Here is a 19244-nt window from a genome sequence, read left to right on the forward strand (position 1 = left end):
ATTCAAAATGCTCACCTTACAGTCGATCCTAGTGTTGCTTCCAGACCACTGTTTTATGGTGGCTTTAGATCTCAAGGGTACTTATCATATTACTATTGCTCCCAATTTCAGGATAATTTTGAGATTTGCTGTGTCTGGCTCATATTATTAGTACTCTGAATTACCCTTTGAGCTATCTATTATACCTCGAGCGTTTACAAATTGTCTGGCCCCAGTGGTTGCCTATTACAGAACCCTAGGCATCCACATTTTTCCTTATTTATATGGCTTGCTGATTTGTACAGATTATGTATCCAGGTGCTTGGAGTCCTTAGATAAAGTTGCATCCCTTCTTTCCCACAAGGGCTTCAAAGTGAACCTTCAAAAGTCCTTTACACCCTCTCAGTGAATTATTTTCCTGGAGTGGTGGATAGGCACAATATAAAGGATGACCTTCAGGCCAGCAAATATAGTCCTGCCTTACCAGTACATTTTGTTGAATTTTTCTCTTCTAGAAGATGCTTCAGCAAAAGAGTTCCTCAAAATTCTAGGCCTCATGGCATCAATTATCCTCATTATACCACTAGCCAGACTACATCTGAAAAAAATTCATTGGTACTTGGAAGAATTGTTTGACCCAGCACCTTCATCCCTTGGATTTCCAGGTACTGGTACTGGGATGTGTAAAACAGAAACTGCAGTATGGAGGGATCCACTAACTCTAAATCCAGGACCTCACCCTCTCTCTTCAGATCCCAGTTCAATCTGTCCAGGCAAATTCTTTAGATTTTTCATGGGAAAAGGTGCAATGCCCATGCCCTGGCCCAGCAATCAAGGAGCCTCAATCCTCACCAGTGAGGGGTGTCTCATATATGAGGAAAGGATAACAAATACACACAGTAAAGTGCAATTTCCCTTAAGAGCACACAGAGATCACAGTCCGGGGATGGTCACTGCCTTGTTCTCCAGGTTCCCGGTAAGACTTCCTACTGGCACATCTATAGGGTCCAGATCTCAGCCTAGTGGGCAAACTAAAACCTCCAGCACCCTCTCTGTCCAACCAGTGCTTTGTGTCCCTGCCAAGGTAGCTGACACACACACACACACACACACACACACACACACACACACACACACACACACACACACACACACACACTTTGAGAAGAGTTTATACAACCACACAGACACACCTGGGAAAGACTGGCACAGGTTCTCCAGCTGTGACACTTTTTCCCAGACTATAGGGTAGTACCAGCTGCCACCACCCTCTAATATTTATCAGCTACTCAAAGGCCCTTAAAATGGTGTCCAATTATTACTGTGCAATATTATTATCCAATTGGTAGTATATTCCAGGGCTAAAGTTATTGGAGTGGCTTTGTACAATTTTACCAAAGGCATGCAAGTACTCTAAAGAGCTTAAATTATCTCTACAAAAACAGCCACAATTGAAAGGGTTTAAAAATATTTAATAACAAATAATCAGCACACAAGACAGTATTTTTTACTACACAGTGCTATTCAAGAGTTCAGAGATCACAGAGAAATACTTAAAATAATTCAGCAGTACAGTTCTGACATCACAGAAAAACACTTAGTCTAATATTTCTAGTTTCTAGCTTTTTCTAAGACAAAGCAGAAATCTAAGATAAACTTACATATAGAGCAAGACTGTGCTGGTGAGTTGGATGGTCAAGACAAAAAATGCTTAATGCTCTCTGATTCTTTCTGTTTTTAAAATCACATTCCTGGTTCACATTACATCATTCTTCACACTTCCCTGGGTTCCCAGGCTAACAGAAACTACATTTACATTCTTCATCTCTGGGCAGAAACCAGAGTAATAAAGGACATTTATGCATGCAAATTCTGGCCATTACCTCTTGGCCTTAAAACAGTAGGCAGGATGCTTCACTCTAGAATTACTGGCTCCGAGTTTTAACATCAAAGGGTCACAACATACTTTAATTGGTCAGTGCACTGTTGTTACATTATTTTCCAGTTTCACATGTAACACTGTTTTTACCATTTAAGACACCAGCCTGTGGTTTACATTAATATTTACAGATGACAGAATTATCTCCAAACTTCTATCTGGCTAGGCTGGCAGCCTTCACCCCCCCCCCGGAGAACTCAAGCTAGTTTTTCAAGTGACCCTTGAGAAACGCTGCTTGGGGGAGTTAGGTCTATCTGAGTATACCTTACCCTGTTCCCTATCTCGAGAGCCCATCTGCATTGGCATTGCTAATCGTGCTGCAGTGCTGCATGGACATATATGCTTGCAACCCTAGGTTCCATCTTAGCAACTTGGCATTTTGCTGGCTGGCTCTGTTTAACCATGTTAGGGGGTTGTGATCTGTCATAACAGTGAATTTCCTTCCATACACATAAGGCTGAAATTTCTGCAGTGCCCACACTATGGCTAGACATTCCTTTTCTACCGCTGCATAGCATTCCTCCCTGGGTTGGAGCCTACGACTGAGATAAACCAATGGGTGCTCTTCCTCCTCTGAAGAAATCTATGTACAGCCCCCACCCCATGGTACGAAGCATCCACCTGCACAACAATTTTTTTGCTGTAATCTGGACTGGCTAACACTGGGGGTCCTCCCAAAGCTTCTTTAAGTGTCTGGAATGCCTGCTCACATGCTGGGGTCCACACTACCTTATCTGGCTTGTTCTTCCTTGTCAGGTCTGTGAAGGGAGCAGTTATGGTACTATAACTGGGGACAAACTTTCTGTAGTACCTGCTGTCCCTACAAATGCCCTCATTTGCTTTTTAGTAACAGGTGCAGGCCATGCCTGAATGGCTTCCACTTTAGCAGGCTCTGGCCTTATCTTACTACTCCCCACTCTATATCCTAGATAGGAGACCTCTGCCATATCCACCTGACATTTGCTTGGTTTAATGGTCAAGCCTGTCCTCTGTAGTCTGTCCAGCACCTCCCTGACATGCTGAAGGTGCTGTGGCCAGGAATGGCTGTAGATGGCAATATCATCTAGGTAAGCAAGGGCAAACCCTCCTGCTTCTGCTAGGATATGATCTACCATCCACTGGAAAGTCACTGGGACATTCTTCATCCCAAAGGGCATCTTTTGAACTCATACAAGCCAAAAGGAGTTACAAAGGCGGACTTCTCTCTAGTACTGGGAGTCAAGTGCACCTGCCAGTAACCCTTGGTAAGATCAATGTTTGTAAGATACTTAGCCCCATCCAGCTGAACTAGGGCCACATCTGTCCTAGGCATGGGGTAAGCATCCGACTCTGTGTAACTGTTTAATTTCCTTTAGTCCACATAAAACCTGGTGCTGCCATCCTTCTTTGGCACCAGCACCACTGGGGAGACCCAGGGACTGTTGGACTCTTGAATTACCCATAGTTCCAACATCTCCTGTATCTCCCCCTCAATGTCTGTTTGACTCTGTCAGTCACCCTATAAGGGGCCTGCCTAGTAGGCCTTTGGGGTCCTATATCCACCTGGTGCTAAACCAGGTGGGTGCACCCTGGTTTCCCAGTGAATATGTCCCCAAACTCCTGTAACACTGCTCGGATTTCTCAAACCTGGGTAGGAGATAGCTGCTGGGATATTGCTACCCCTTCCACTGAGGTGTCAGTCCCCAGATCTTCCTCAGACTCCTCCTGCAATCCACTGCAAATGCTCAGCACAAGGGCCTCCCTATCATGGTAAGGTTTCATCATGTTAACATGGTACAATTTGTGCCCCTGCCTTCTGTCTTGCAGTTTGTTGTGTCTGACAGGAATGAAAACCATTACCTGCTGCCCCACAGCATACTCTCTGGCTCGAGCATTCCTGTCATACCACACCTTTTTCTGTTGTTGGGCTTCTTCCAGGTTCTCCTGGGCCAAGCCCATGAGTTCCCTGAGCTTTGTCCTGAGGTTTAAGACGTATGCCACAACAGACCCCTTGTGAGACTTGCACTCACCTTTCCATTCATCTCAAATTAAATCTAGAGGTCTCCTCACCCTATTCCCATGCAGCAACTCAAAGGGTAAAACACCTTCTCTGTAAGCAAACAACAGATGGGGCAAATATTTGTCCCACTCCCTCTTAAACTGATCTGCAAATGCCCGTAGCATGGACTTGATTGTAGAGTTTAACCTCTCAACAAGACCATTAGTCTGGAGATGGTAGGAGGTGGTCTTCATGTGCTTCACCCCACAGAACTTCCACAGACAAGCCAGTAGGTCTGACATGAAATTGGCACCTCTGTCAGTCAGTATTTCCTTTGGGAAACTTACACTGCTGAAAATCTCTAACAAAGCATTTGCTGCCTTCTCTGCCTCAATGGAGGACAAAGCCACTGCCTCAGGGTATTGTGTAGCATAATCCACTACCACTAGGATATACTTTTTCCCTGTGGAACTTGGGGTATGCAGGTGACCCACCATATCCATAGCTACTCTCTGAAATGTCTCCTCAATCACAGGCAAAGTCATCAAAGGTGCTCTCACTTTGTCTCCTGCCTTGCCTACCTTTTGGCACTGCTCACAGGTCCTGTAGTACCCTGTTACATCTCTGGAAATTTCAGGCCAATAGAAGTTCTGCATAATACGCCTCTGTGTACGTTTTATGCCCATGTGACCTGCAAAGGAAATATCATGGGCTATGGCTAGAATCACCAGATGGTAGGCTCTAGGCACTACCAACTGCTGTACTCTCTCACCTTCTAGCTCTCCCTCAGGGGTCCACTTTCTGTATAGTAACCCTTTGTCCCATTATACAGATTCCCCCTTTCCTTGAGAATCGGGTGTCTCCCTAGCTACCTGCTTCAGGCTTTGCAAGGTAGGATCTGAAAGCTGAGCCTGTCTCAACTCTCTTCTGGTAACCCTTCCCAGCTCCCCTTCCACAGGAAGTCTGGCATCCTCTGACAGTGGTGCCTCACTGTCAGCCTGGGTACTACTACTCACCCCTTCCTTTGCAGTCACTCTGTCCAAGGGACCATCAGTACTCCCAAGCAGCTGTGGTTCACCTTCAGTCTCACTGTTACAGGGTAGCTCCCTCCCTGAAGTAACCACCTCACCAGCCCTGGCTGCAAGTATACAGTCTGTCTGGGTCTCCCCCAGGCTACCAGACTTACCTGCCTCTCTCCAAGCCTGACTGCGTGCATGTAAAGGAAAACACAAAGATCAATGCACGTTAGGTTAAAGCAAGGCACCCTTTATTACTTGCAGCAAGGAGACAAAGCATGTAGGTACAAGGTTTGTCTGATTTTCCATAGTTCAGCCTACAGTTTTTATACAGTTTTCTACAAGTTCACAGAAAGATGCTATTATTAGATTTGCTGCTGACATGGTCAAATAATTGCTGTCTTGCAAAAACATGTTTTTTGAGAAAAACAACCTGGCCTTGAGTTTGTTTCAGCTTCCCTTAGTTTCCCACATTTTTTTCTCTAGTTCTGATATGATGCATTCAAGGTACAGTCCTGACCTCAATACACTTTCTGCTGACCATGGTGGATTTACAGGCATCCATTGTTCTCTTTTCAGAGTTTCTAGCAGCTGCATATTTTCACACAGAATAAGCAGAATAAATGTATTAACTCCTTTTAACCCTTAATACACTAAACCTGCATATTGCAATTGTACATTTTAATACACTAAGCCTACATATTGCATTGCAGTTATACATTTTCCTAACATTTCCCCCCTTTTAATACTTTATTCGACTTTCAAAACAAGCATAAACAGTTTTTCTTCCCTTAACCATTTCCCACTCAGGATTTGCAGTTAGAGAGTCATTCAGTTCAAGCTTGTGAAAGTATTTCTTCAGCTTTTAATCAGTATCTCTAACTCAACGTTCTGATATAAAGTCTTTGAAATTGAAGCGTCTATGAAATTTTCAACTAGTCCTTTTATACAGGGGATGCAGCAGCATCCACACACCATCAGTAAGGCTGCCCCTACACAGATGGCAATCAGAATGTTCATCAAGATGCTGCCCCAACCCCCGTACCATTTTTGGAAAAAGTCTGTTAATGGATTCGGTCCTGGTTTGGTCATGGCCAATACTTGCTGAATTATTTCGAGATGGCTATTTCATGTTTGTTGTCAGGAATAAACGAACTGCACTTCTCCTGGATTAAAGCGCATAACCCTCCTTTCGCCGCTAGGGTGAAGTCGAGAGCCATGTGATTTTGAAGCACCACAAAACTCATGGCTGTGAGTTCATCAAGTCACCAATTCTAGGGCGGAAAAAGTCACATTACTCATTGTCTCAAGAAGTTTGGATAGTTTTCTCAGCTCCCAGATCAATTTCACTGCTCCGTATGCTGGTATTATGCCCGCCCAAGATATGATGTCATAGCCCAGATCCATGTGCGACAGTCCTTTGTCACTCACATGGGCTAGATCATGGTGATATATCCAGGATGCATCAACTTGTCCCACCGGATTAGCGGGTTTCTTGATTTCTCGAACATTTCAAATTTTCCCCTGCGGTAGTGTCGATACATGTCGTATTGCTGGAATCAGATATGCCAGAAAACAGCTTCCAGACCAGTTGCCTGGTAGCCATTTATATGCTCTATCACCGCACATGAAGTAGCAGTCAGGAATTGCGACTGAAATGTTGCCGAATGTATAGTTACCGGGCTTTTGTTGGGTCATAACCCAGAACATTTTACTATACACAATTTGATTTTCATCAACTGTTTTCTTCCTTTCAGTAAAGTCATTGCTATTGCCAACCTGTAATTGCTGGCCTTCGTTTGTTGTGGTGCAGGAATTCCCGGTACAGTGATGTATCACTGTCATATTACAGGTGCTATTTCTAACTTCTGTTTTTCCGTAGTTTTGAAAGCATACTGTTCCTCTTTTTGCCTTGGGTAAAAATTGGGTCACTCTTTTAATCAATGTCACATTTACTGCATCCTTCAGTAGTGCTTGCCAGGTTTGATTCATATTTAAGGGAATCTGTATTAAGGGTATTCCTCCATGTGCAGTAGGAATGGCTGCACAGACCCAGCAATTGGAGATATTGAGGGTGTCTGCATAAGTGTGCTTAATAGCCTGATAAGTATTGAAATTTGGGTGCCACTTTGCACATTTACTTCATTCTACTTGTGTGGCTGAGAAGAGAAATGGCCACAATAAAAAGATTATTATTACTAATACAGTCAACAGGATGGTCATGCAATATTTCTGCGGAAATGGTTGTTCTACATTCCTGTTTTCTGCGGCTCTTCCAAACAAATGCATTTGGATCTTTCTTGCTTCCGTCATCTTCACCTAGGGCACGTGATCTTACTCTCTGCCCTATAGGACCCCAGCACCGATGATTGCTTCACTGGGTTTGAGATGGATCAGTTCCTATTGATCTGACCCCCCTTTGTAGCCAGACTTTTGTGCTTAGGGTCCCGATGGAGAGGTAAGGTCTTTGTCCAGCTTGAAGTTCTTCACCAACTTGCAGTGCGTCAGCTGTATCCACAAAGCTCGCTCTGCTATTTTGACTGCAGTAGGTGTTGAAAGAAGCACCTGGTAAGGACCTTCCCACTTTGGCAATGCCCAGTTCTTTCGCTTCACGATTTTAATCCACACCCAGTCTCCTGGTGTCACTGCCACTTCTGATGTTTCGGTTTGTTTTTGTCCTGAAAAAGAATTAAACTGCAACAGATGTTTAGAAATCAACAACTTTTTCATATATTCAGCTAACGTAAAATCAGCTTCCTAGTCTGATGACATGAGAGGTTTCCACTGGGGTGTGTAATAAGCCCTCCCATACAGCTTCTCAAAAGGAGTCAGTCCTTTTGCTGTAGGGATGGTTCTCATATTCAACAGTGCCAGGGGTAAACAGTACAGCCAGGTTTTCCCTGTCTCAACTATCAATTTCCTTAGTTTGCTTTTCAGTATACCATTATGTCTTTCAACCAGCCCTGCAGTCTGCGGATGATATGCACAATGATTTTTCAAAGAAATACCAAAAAGCTTACTTAGCTACTGTATGGTTTGATTTACAAAGTGCGTACCATTGTCACTATAGATTCTCTCCGGAATGCCGAACCTAGGAATAATTTCCTTGACAAGTACTTTTGCCACTGTAGCTGCATTTGGGTTTTTGGTTGGAAAGGCTTCCACCCATCTGGAAAACATATCTATAATGACAAGGCAATACTTCTTATTCTCACATTTGTTCAATTCTATGAAATCCATACAGATAGTGTGAAACGGATATGGTGGTGTGGGAAAACTCCCTTGCTTGGGCTTTATCGCCCCCTGTGCATGGTGTTTGTTACAAATCTGACACAGTAAACAAAATTTTTTAGAATAGTTTGTAAATCCGTACATTGTGAACACTTGGTTCACCAGCTGTATCATCCCCCTTGTTGAGACATGGCACTGTCCATGACTCAACAATGCCGCATAACGGAACAAATTAGTGGGTAGTATTGGTTTCCCTTCCTTAGAGATGTATAGCCCATCTTCGAGGACTGCTCCTCGTTTTATCCATCGCTGTTTTTCAGCTTGCGTAGTAAGTGTCTGCATTGTTTTTAACATATCCAGATTCAAAATTTTAGAGGGTTGTAATTCCTCATTTAAAAGAAATACCTCTGTAGCTGCTTGTTTTGCAGCTGTATCAGCTCTTGCATTACCTTTTGAAATCCTATCTTGTTGCTTGGTGTGAGCTACACATTTGCAAATGGCCACCGTCTGAGGTAACTGAATAGATTCTAAAAGATCTAAAATAAACTGCGCATGATTTATAGGTTTATCAGTAGATGTTATCATTCCCCGGTTTTTCCACTGTTGTGCAAATGCATGTACAGTGGAGAAAGCGTACTGGCTATCAGTAAAAATGTTTACACATTTACCCTTTGCTAAAGTACATGCCCGTGTCAGGGCAATCAATTCTGCTGCCTGTGCAGATAAATGGTGTGGTAAAGATTTTGCTTCTATAACTTTAGTATCAGAGACTACTACATATCCTACTAGGTTCTGTCCTGCAGGGCCCCTTTTGCACGAGCCATCCACGTAGTATGTCACCTCAGCATTATCCAAGGGGTCATCTGTGAGGTCTTTTCTAGGTAAGGTCTTTTGCTCAATTACCTGCAGGCAGCGGTGCGGTGTGCCGTCTGCAGGGGTTGGTAGCAGAGTAGAAGGGTTCAAAGTCGTGCATCATTCATTTGTCATATGAGGTTGGCTCAATAATATAGTCATGCGGGAGAGATGACTAGCAGGGGAAAAATGCCACCTTTTCTTGCAACAAGATAATTGCGACTGCATGGGGTACCCTCAAAGTGAGGGAGTGGAACAAAACTACTGAAGCTGATGCCTGTACCACCATTGCAGCTGCAACAACTGCCTGGACACAGTGGGGTAGTAACCTTGCCACTGGGTCCAGCTGTGATGAATAGTAAGCAATGGGACGTTGCTTATCCCCATGTTGTGTTAGTACTGATGTCATATAACCCTGCTTGCAATCTACAGACTGGAAAAAACTTTTATGATAATTTGGTAATCCCAGAACTAGAGAGGATGCTATTAATTGTTTCAGTTTACAAAAAAGCCGATTCTGCTTCCGATGTCCATTGTAACAAATCTTGCACTGCCATGGGTGTCTTTTATATATAAGGTCAGTTAAGGGTGCAGATTCCAAGGCATAGTTTGGAATCCAGCTTCGACAAAAATTAGTCGTTCCCAAGAAGGACATCATTTCCTTCTTGGTGGTAGGCTTTGGTGCCTGCAAGATTGCCACTTTTCTGTCCTCATCTAATGTTCTACCTTCCTTGGATATCACATATCCTAGGTACTTCACTTGTTTTTTCCAGAGCTGCAGTTTGTCTTTGTTTACTTTATGTCCCTCAGCAGCTAAAAAATCATAGAAGTGCTACTGTATCTTCCCTACAATCCTGCAGGGTGGGGGCCGCTAACAAAATGTCATCAACATAAAGTAAAATCTGACTACCCTTTGGTGGATTAAACCTTGCCAAGTTACTTGACATTTCCTGTGAGAATATCATAGAGCTCTCACAATATCCCTGTGGTAGTCTCGTATATGTGTATCTTTTTCCCTGAAATGTGAGTGCAAACCAATACTGGCTATCTGGGTGTATCGGTATTGAAAAGACTGCGTTACTAATATCCACCACAGAGAAATACTTTTGTTGAGGTTTTAAGTCATTTAACAGTGTGTGTGGATCTGGCACTATGGGTGCCCTTGGTATTACTGCGTCATTCACAGCTTGCAAATCCTGGACCATATGCCATTTTCCATTGGCTTTTTTTAACTGAAAATAAAGGTGTATTACACGGAGAATCGGGAGATTCCACTAGTACCCCTCCCTTAAGTAATGCTGCTATGATAGGTTTTATCCCTGCCTCTGCATCTTTCCTTAAGGGGTATTGTCTTTTCTGTGGTCTAAATGCTGATTTCGGTGTGATATTAACTGGCCCTGCTGTACGGATAAGTCCTACATCTGATTTCCCTGTTGACCAGAGAGTCTCTGGTACATCTCGCAAGGAGTTTTCTTCCTCCTTCAGTAGGAGTGTCCATCAGCTGTCTTCAAGAGAATGCAGGTGCACAGCTGGGTTGGTCTGTGTCACACAATTCAATGTACTTGTATTTCCTGTCCTGACAGTTCCAGTTCTGTTTGTTTCTCCCATTTTGTGGCTTTCTCCCCTAGGTCTGCCCACTGTATATTTTTATTCTTGGTCAGGCTAACATGTGGTAATCGATTAGATTTATAAAGTGTTAAAAATTCCTGAGGCAGCGAACAGCTGACTTCACTATTCCCTTCTATGTCCCAGTGCAGGTTATGCAGTACTAATCTATTTGTATGATTCTTAAATAATTTTTCTTCATATTCCTTATCGGGTCCTGGTGTATTACAAAAATATAGAGTACAATGTAACAGGTGTTGTTTATCAATGTCGAGGGAGGGAAACTTACTGATAGCTACGTTCATCAGCTCCTTGGTCACAGTCCCGGGACCAGTTGTGACCAAGTCCTGACTATACCAATAAAATATTTCACCCCCCGATTGCACTGTAAAGGTGTCAGTTTGTCGCTGTGCTTCCATTCCCTGCATGGTTGGGACTACTGCTATACCAAATAACTGCATGAGATCCCAGCCCACAGAGATTCACTGGGGACTTTGCAGAAACTACAATCTTACTTTTCTGTGTCAATCCCGAAATAGGATCAGTTATTGTAATATTGCGGGAGAGGGGCTCCTGATATAGCTGCCCATTAGCTGCTTTGACTAATATGTAGTCAGATGATTCTGAGTTTTCTGGCAATTTGGAGGGGTGTATCAGGGTTTGTGATGCCCCTGAGTTGCACAAACATTTGACTTCCCTGCCTTCCACCGAAAGTATAACTTCTGGTTTAGTTTCTGCTAAGTAGAGCTCCAAGCTCAATAAAGCCAAGTCTAGTACTTCATCTTCTACTTCATCGTCATCAATTCCCTGTACTTTCTCTATTTCCCTTTTCACATTCTCATTTGTCCTTTCTGCACTAGCCCCTTCTAATGATTACTGACTATCATATAGTCAGTCTTCACCTTCCTTGTCTTCCGTAGTTGCTTTCTTATTTTTCTTGCAGTCCCTTGCCAAATGTCCCTTTTTACCACATTTGAAACATTCACCCCTTTTCTTGCGTCCTTCAAAGTCTTCTGATCATTGATCAGACTGCCTACCTCCCTGTGCATTTTTCCTGCCCTTCTTTCCGGGGTGTACTACATAAACTTCCGCTCCGTCCTCTACAGAAAATACTTGAGCCTTCTTTTTCTTTTTACTATTGAAATGCCTTTCGGCATGCCTAGCATATTCGAGTAGTGATTGTAGCCTGCCAGTTCGATGATCAACCATATGTTTTGTAATGAAACTGCTTAGAGGTGCACTACTGCCTTTCAAAAATGCATTTTTCAACTGTTGTTCATATGGGGAATCTTGTTTTTGGTCTTCGGGGATCTGCATCCCACAGTGGTTATTAAAACATTCCAGTAGCCTAGCAAAATATTGGTCAACTGTCTCACCCTCCTGTTGGATGCATTGATTAATGCACGTCCAGTCTGCCCTAGGTTTCCATTTTTCAGAGATGCGGTCTGTAAGTCCTTTTACTCTAGCATCTAAATCTGCACTGCTATGAGGAAGGGGCTTTTGTTCAGCATCACGAGGATTCCAATTGCCACAAATCATGTACCAGTCTGGCCCTACAATCTGTCAAACTATCCTTTCTATTTCTTCCCCGTTTAAATGATAACTTAGCCTCATTCCTTGTAAATCGTCTGAGAATTTTCTAAAATTAATTTTCGGATGGGGAATCCCTTCTGTAGCTTTCCGGATATCTTCCGGAGTCCAGGGTCTGTATACTAAGATAGTTGGATCCTGATTATCCTGCCCAGCCTGAGGGTTAGGTACTTCTATGAGTGGACATATTTCCTCTTCTTCTTCTCCCGCAGGTTGTGTGTCTTTAAATTTCTGCCATGACTCTCAATTACCTGCTTTTGTTCAGGACCTAGTTTCAGTGGGAACCCTTATTTTAGCTAGTTTTATAGCGTCACTATCCTCAACGACCACAGGATATAGCGGAGGTGAATCTACCTGTCTGCTCGCTCCATATTCTAGTAAGGGAGGGGGAGGTCGAGGTGCTGTTGCTATTACTAGGTTGTTATCCTCCCTATCTAAAAGCATTGTTTTTGAATCCTTGTTCTTTTGGTCCCTACGGTTTACTTCCTCCAGCCACCTGTGTGCCTGGGGAATTCCTAACTGTCGTTGCTTTTTTACCTGACCTTTAGAATCAGTTTTAAGTTGTTTAATTAGTTTGATGAGTAAGGATTTTTCCAATTTTCCGTCAAATTCGTATTTAATAACCCATTTTGAAAAGTATCTGACATTGTCTGCGCGCTGTGACTGCATATATTTTGCATCTTCCGTTAACGGTGGGTCTCGGGGTATTTTTGCACAGTTATTACCCATTTTCCCTTACTTTTGATTGTTACGTAACTTCACCTTGATTCTCTAGTTTTAACATGTACCACGGATTTTGTTATAGACTCTTCAGAATGACTACCTAAAGTCTACTTATTCTGTTTCTCCTGATCTGTGACAAGACAGTACCTTTTTTTATCCCTGACTGTAAGAAAAATACAATCTGACAAAAACGATACACATCTAGTCCCTGATCCTAAAACAGAAAAAAAAGTAGATTCACCTTACCTGAGCCCACGTGATTGATCACCGATTCACGGAAAACCAGTCCTTCAGTCACAGATCAGAAAGTGGCTGGCCTCTTTTGACGACAATTCAGTCGGAGGACTTCACATATAAGAAGAACTGATTTGGTTTCTTCCCCGTACGGTTTCAGCCACCTGGCCATCTGATCCGAGGTGAAGAGAGGGATTCCGGCTCGAGGGACCAATCTGTAAAGGAAAACACAAAGATCAATGCACGTTAGGTTCAAGCAAGGCACCCTTTATTACTTGCACTAGGAGACAAAGCATGTAGATACAAGGTTTGTCTGATTTTCCATAGTTCAGCCTACAGTTTTTATACAGTTTTCTACAAGTTCACAGAACGATGCTATTATTAGATTTGCTGCTGACATGGTCAAATAATTGCTGTCTTGCAAAATCATGTTTTTTGAGAAAAACAACCTGGCCTTGAGTTTGTTTCAGCTTCCCTTAGTTTCTCACAATTCTTTCTCTAGTTCTGATATGATACATTTAAGGTACAGTCCTGGCCTCAATACACTTTCTGCTGACCATGGTGGATTTACAGGCATCCATTGTTCTCTTTTCAGAGCTTCTAGCAGCTGCATATTTTCACACAGAATAAGCAGAATAAATGTATTAACTCCTTTTAACCATTAATGCACTAAACCTGCATATTGCAGTTGTACATTTTAATACACTACGCCTACATATTGCATTGCAGTTATACATTTTCCTAACAGTGTAACTGCACAAGCACAGGGTACTGCACTATCAAAATCATTCCCTATCAGGACATCTGCAGGTATATCCTCAAGCACACCTACTTGGGGCAGATATTTGTCCCACTCCCTCTTAAACTGATCTGCAAATGCCCATAGCATGGACTTGATTCTAGAGTTTAAGCTCTCAACAAGACCATTAGTCTGGGGATGGTAGGAGGTGGTCTTCATGTGTTTCACCCCACAGGACTTCCACAGACAAGCCAGTAGGTCTGACATGAAATTGGCACCTCTGTCAGTCATTATTTCTTTTGGGAAACCTCTAACAAAGCATTTGCCACCTTCTCTGCCTCAATGGAGGACAAAGCCACTGCCTCAGGGTATCGTGTAGCGTAATCCACTACCACTAGGATATACTTTTTCCCAAGGGACCATCAGTACTCCCAAGCAATTGTGGCTCACCTTCAGTCTCACTGTTACAGGGTAGCTCCCTCCCTGAAGTAATCACCTCACCAGTCCTGGCTGCAAGTATGCAGTCTGTCTGGGTCTCCCCCAGGCTACCAGACTTACCTGCCTCTCTCCAAGCCTGACTATGTGTAACTACACAAGCACAGGGTACTGCACTGTCAGAATCATTCCCTATCAGAACATCTGCAGGTATAGCCTCAAACACACCTACTTGCTGGCTTCCTTTTCCACCCTCCCAGTGCAGGTGAACCCTAGCCAAAGGTATTTGGAATGGGATCCCTCCTAAAGCCCTGACTGGAGTAGACTGTCCAGGCAAGTATTGCTCCTCTGTAACCATTGCAGGCTTTACAATGGTTATATCAGAGGGAGTGTCTCTCTTGGCAATGGCCTCTATGCCATTCACTACAATAGGATATAACCTCTGGTGGTAGTTTGGTACCCTTGTTGTCCCAAGACAACATACTATTGGCATTTTGTCTTTCCCATTTACTGACTCCCTCACCTTTTGTTCCCCACCTTGCCTTCGTGGACACCTGTATACCACATGGCCCCACTGGTTGCATTCAAAACATTTATCCCTAACTCCTGGGCATGTACCTGGACTAGTGGCTTCCCCTGCTACTGGCAAATTATGTTGGGGAAGTCTGGGCTGCCCACCATGGGTTCATTTAGACCCATGAGCAGTACTGGGGGGGTCCCTATCCTGTGCAGGGCTGCCCTCTTGCCAGGTATAGATCTCCCTTCTTCCCCAACTCATCTGAAGTAGCACATTGTGTATCAGCTTACCAGATCCTCATGTTTTCAGGGAAAGTGCTAAGGGCTTGTTCCCACACCAAAAGGTCTGCCAGCCCTTCAAAAGTGGTGACCTGACATCCACTCACCACCTATGGAAATAAGTGCTCATTTCAGCTACATATTCACACATACTTTCATCTGCCTTGCGTCTATGCTCACGAAACCCTTTCCTATAAATTTCAGGTGTTAGCTTAAACAATTCTAACAAGTGATTTTTAACAGCAGTATAATCAAAACATGCAATGTCAGACATTTTTGACTAAACAGTTACAGCTTTACCATGGAGTAAGGGGGTCAGGAAATGTACACAGAGCCTTTGGTCAACACTATACTGTTTGCATACCCTCTCAAACATATGAATGAAACTATCAAAATTATCCCCTTCTTTAAACTGCGGAAGAAATTTACTGACCTTTTGTGCTTCTGGGGTCCAGTTACTCCCTTCCCCATTACCTCCATGACTCTGGCAAAGAGTCAGCATTTCCCTCTCATGCTTTCTCTGATGCTCCTTTTCCTCAACTTCCAGGCATAGCAGCTTCTCATTCTCCTCAGCCTGTAGACTCCTCAGTCTCTCAGCTGCTTCTCTCTCCAAATGCCTGGTCTCCAGCTCAAGTCTCTTTAGCTCCAGATGGATTTTTAAGTCTTCTGCAAAAAGGTTTAGCTGTCCATTCTCTGAGGGTATTATATCTCCACTGCCAGTCTGATTGTCCTCCTGGTTGCTGTTTTCTGATGCAGCTGTAACCAAGGTTGCAATCAGGTCTGCCTTAGTCAAGTTTCCATGCAACAGTCCCCTAACCTGGCACATCTCAGCCAGCTGGATCCTTGTCAACTTTCCATACTCCTCTGCTGATATGCTGCCTGCAAACCCTGACTAACTAAGCTAACAAAAGAAATAAAACAATTGTGATCTGAACTCTTGAGTATTCACTGCATGGCTGATTTAGAGTACAAAACACCTTCAAAGCTCACTGTACCCAAGCTACAAGAATTCACTCTACCCTCACCACTACAAGCCAATTAGTATTTGCCGCCAATTAATATGTGATGTCGATATCCCACCACTGCCAAACAATTAATATGTGATGCCCGTGCCCTGGCCCAGCAATCAAGGAGCCTCAATCCTTACACTAACACCAGTGAGGGGCATCTCATATAGGAGGAAAGGATAACAAATACACACAGTAAAGTGCAATTTCCCTTAAGAGCACACAGAGAATACAGTCAGTCTGGGACTGGTCGCTTCCTCGCTTTCCAGGTCCCCAATTAGACTCCCCACTGGCACAGCTATACGGTCCAGATCTCAGCCTAGTGGGCAAGCTACAACCTCCAGCACCCTCTCTGTCCAACCAGTGCTTCATGTCCCTGCCGAAGTAGCTGACACACACACACACACACACACACACACACACACACACACACACACACACACACACACACACACACACGCACACACACACTTTGAGAAGAGAACCACACAGGCACTCCTGGGAAAGACTGGCACAGGTTCTCCAGCTGTGCCCCTTTTTCCCAGACTATACAGTAGTACCAGCTGCCACCACCCACTAATATTTATCAGCTACTCAAAGGCCCTTAAAGGGGTGTCCAGTTACTACTGTGCAATATTATCATTCAATTGGTAGTATAGCCCAGGGCTAAAGCTATTGGAGTGGCTTTGTACAATTTTACCAAAGTCATGCAAGTACTCTAAAGAGCTTAAATTATCTCTACAAAAACAGCCACAGTTGAAAGGGTTTGAAATATTTAATAAAAAATAGTCAACACACAAGACAATGCTTTTTACTACACAGTGCTAGTCAAGAGTTCAGAGATCACATAGAAATAGTCAAAATAATTCAGCAGCACAATTCTGACATCACAGAAAAACACTTAGTCTAATCTTTCTAGTTTCTAGCTATTTCTAAGAGAAAACACAAATCTAAGATAAACTTACATATAGAGCAAGACAGTGCTGGTGAGTTGGATGGTCAAGACAAAAATGCTTAGTGCTCTCTGATTCTCTCTGTTTTTAAAATAACATTCCTGGTTCACATTACATCATTCTTCACACTTCCCTGACAGAAACTACATTTACATTCTTCACCTCTGGGCAGAAACCAGAGCAATAAAGGACATTTATGCGTGCAAATTCTGGCCTGTAACTCTGGCCTTAAAACAATAGGCAGGATGCCTCACTCTAGACTTACTGGCTCTGAGTTTTAACATCAAAGGGTCACAACATGCTTTACTTGGTCAGTAGAGTGCACTGTTGGTACATTAATATTTACTGATGACAGAATTATCTCCAAACTTGTAACTGGCTAGGCTGGCAGCCTTCACCCATCTTCACCCAATCTTCACAAATGGTATCGATGAAAGTTCAAGTGCAAGGCATATGGGGTCCTCAGGGCATGCTAAAGCACGTAAATATAAAAGAGATGTTGGCAGTGACTCATGCCTTAAAAGGTCTTCACTACTAATGTTTCAGGCCCTCTTCTACTATTCCAGATGCCCATAATTCTCAGCTGTCCAGATTTTCACAGAATGTCCTGATCTTTGCCTCATATTTTTGTTATGTTCTTAATAAAATTTGTGGTTTTCTGGAAAATCACTGAGGATTTTAATCACTAAATAATGACAAACATTTGAGTTTAAGACTTCAAAGTCCTTCAGAAAATACATACCAGTGCTTTCTAAGTATATAAAAGCAATATTTAAAATCTATTTGTATTTATGAGCCTTTGCCCTACCCCCCATTTATTTTAGTCTCTGTCAGATTTAATCTGCTAAGAAGTGGAGAGGTATGCAAACAACACTATCATGATGTGGTCCCTGAGTAAGTTAAGGGGGCACAAGGTCATACTCTCTTTGCTGGTTAATAATGATGGCCTAGAAGCTGGCTTTACAAGATTCTCAGACTCATTAGGTCTCGTACACTCCATCAGAGCAAAACACAGTGGCAGACAGACCCTCACGAGTGGAAGCTCCATATAGAGGTCTTCCAGGACTCGACCCAGATGTGGGGGTGAGCTGAAGTCAATCTGTTCACCTCCTTTCAAAGCAAGCAATTGAAAAAATTATGTTCAAGACATCCTTGTAGCCATACATGGAAGACAAACAAGCTGTCATTCCCATGGCTGGGAATGTCATTGTATGCATTTCCACCCTTTCCCAAGGTACTTCTTAAGATTCAAAAGGAATCACCAAAGATCATTGTGGTAACCCCTTCTGACCCAAGCAGATTTGTTTCTCTCTTTTAATGGAATTGGCCAAGGAGAATTACCACAAGCTTTATCAGAGACTGGATCTGCTCACACAGATCAGGGGCAAATGGTACACCCCAGCTTAGAACAATTGCAACTGACAGCCTCAATGATTCTATTTTGATACTTTTTAGGTACTTGTTCCATGCGATGTGCAGCAGGTATTTAAGGAGGCAAGAAAACCCTGCAACTAGAAAATCCTATGTTTACAAGTGGAAGAGATTTTCTAGGTGGTGCCTAGTCAATAGCGGAGGCCCTGAAAAGGTATCATCCCCTCTGGTTTTGAAATATTTGTGTGAGCTGATTAGAGATGGCTTGTCATATGCTTCTACTAAAGTGCATCTTGCAACCATCTCAGCTTGATTGCCCATAGATTCTCTTTGTTCAGCTCTTTTTGTTGTCAAACAGGTTATGAAAGGATTGCTGCATGTATGACTCCCTTGAAAGCAAATTACTCCTCCCTCGATCTCAGCTTTGTTCTTGAAAAATTGATCTTTCCTCCTTTTGACCCTGCCTCTCAGGCTGATTTATGGCTTACTACTTAGAAGACTGTTTTACTCGTATCTCTGACATCGGCAAAAACACGTCTCTGAGCTGCAAGCTGTCATGGTGGGCCATCCTTATCTGAGTTTTTGCAAAGACAGGGTTGTATTATGTACTTAACCCATCATTCATGCCTGAAGTTGTGTCAGAATTTACATTGAATCAAGTAGTCATTTTCCCAGTGTTCTATTCTGATCCAAAAAATAACAAGGGAGAAAAGTTTCTACGTGCCTTGGATGTGCACTGGCAGCTCAGGAATTACCTTAAAGAACAAAACTCTTTAGAAATGCTGAATAGTCATTTG

General features: G+C 43.1%; 1 protein-coding gene across 1 annotated transcript in view; it reads left to right on the forward strand.

Moving 5' to 3' along the window:
- The first annotated feature begins 427 nt into the window (after nucleotides 1–427).
- Nucleotides 428–19244, forward strand: part of LOC122797021 (dynein axonemal heavy chain 5-like) — a 374439-nt gene continuing 355622 nt past the window's right edge. Inside the window, exon 1 of the mRNA XM_044065790.1 lies at nucleotides 428–644. Within this exon, the coding sequence (XP_043921725.1) occupies nucleotides 428–644 (217 nt within the window). The remainder of the gene's footprint in view (nucleotides 645–19244) is intronic.

The sequence above is a fragment of the Protopterus annectens genome, chromosome 3.part0 (assembly GCF_019279795.1).
Source record: "Protopterus annectens isolate FY-2018-M chromosome 3.part0, PAN1.0, whole genome shotgun sequence".
Taxonomy (NCBI): domain Eukaryota; kingdom Metazoa; phylum Chordata; order Ceratodontiformes; family Protopteridae; genus Protopterus; species Protopterus annectens.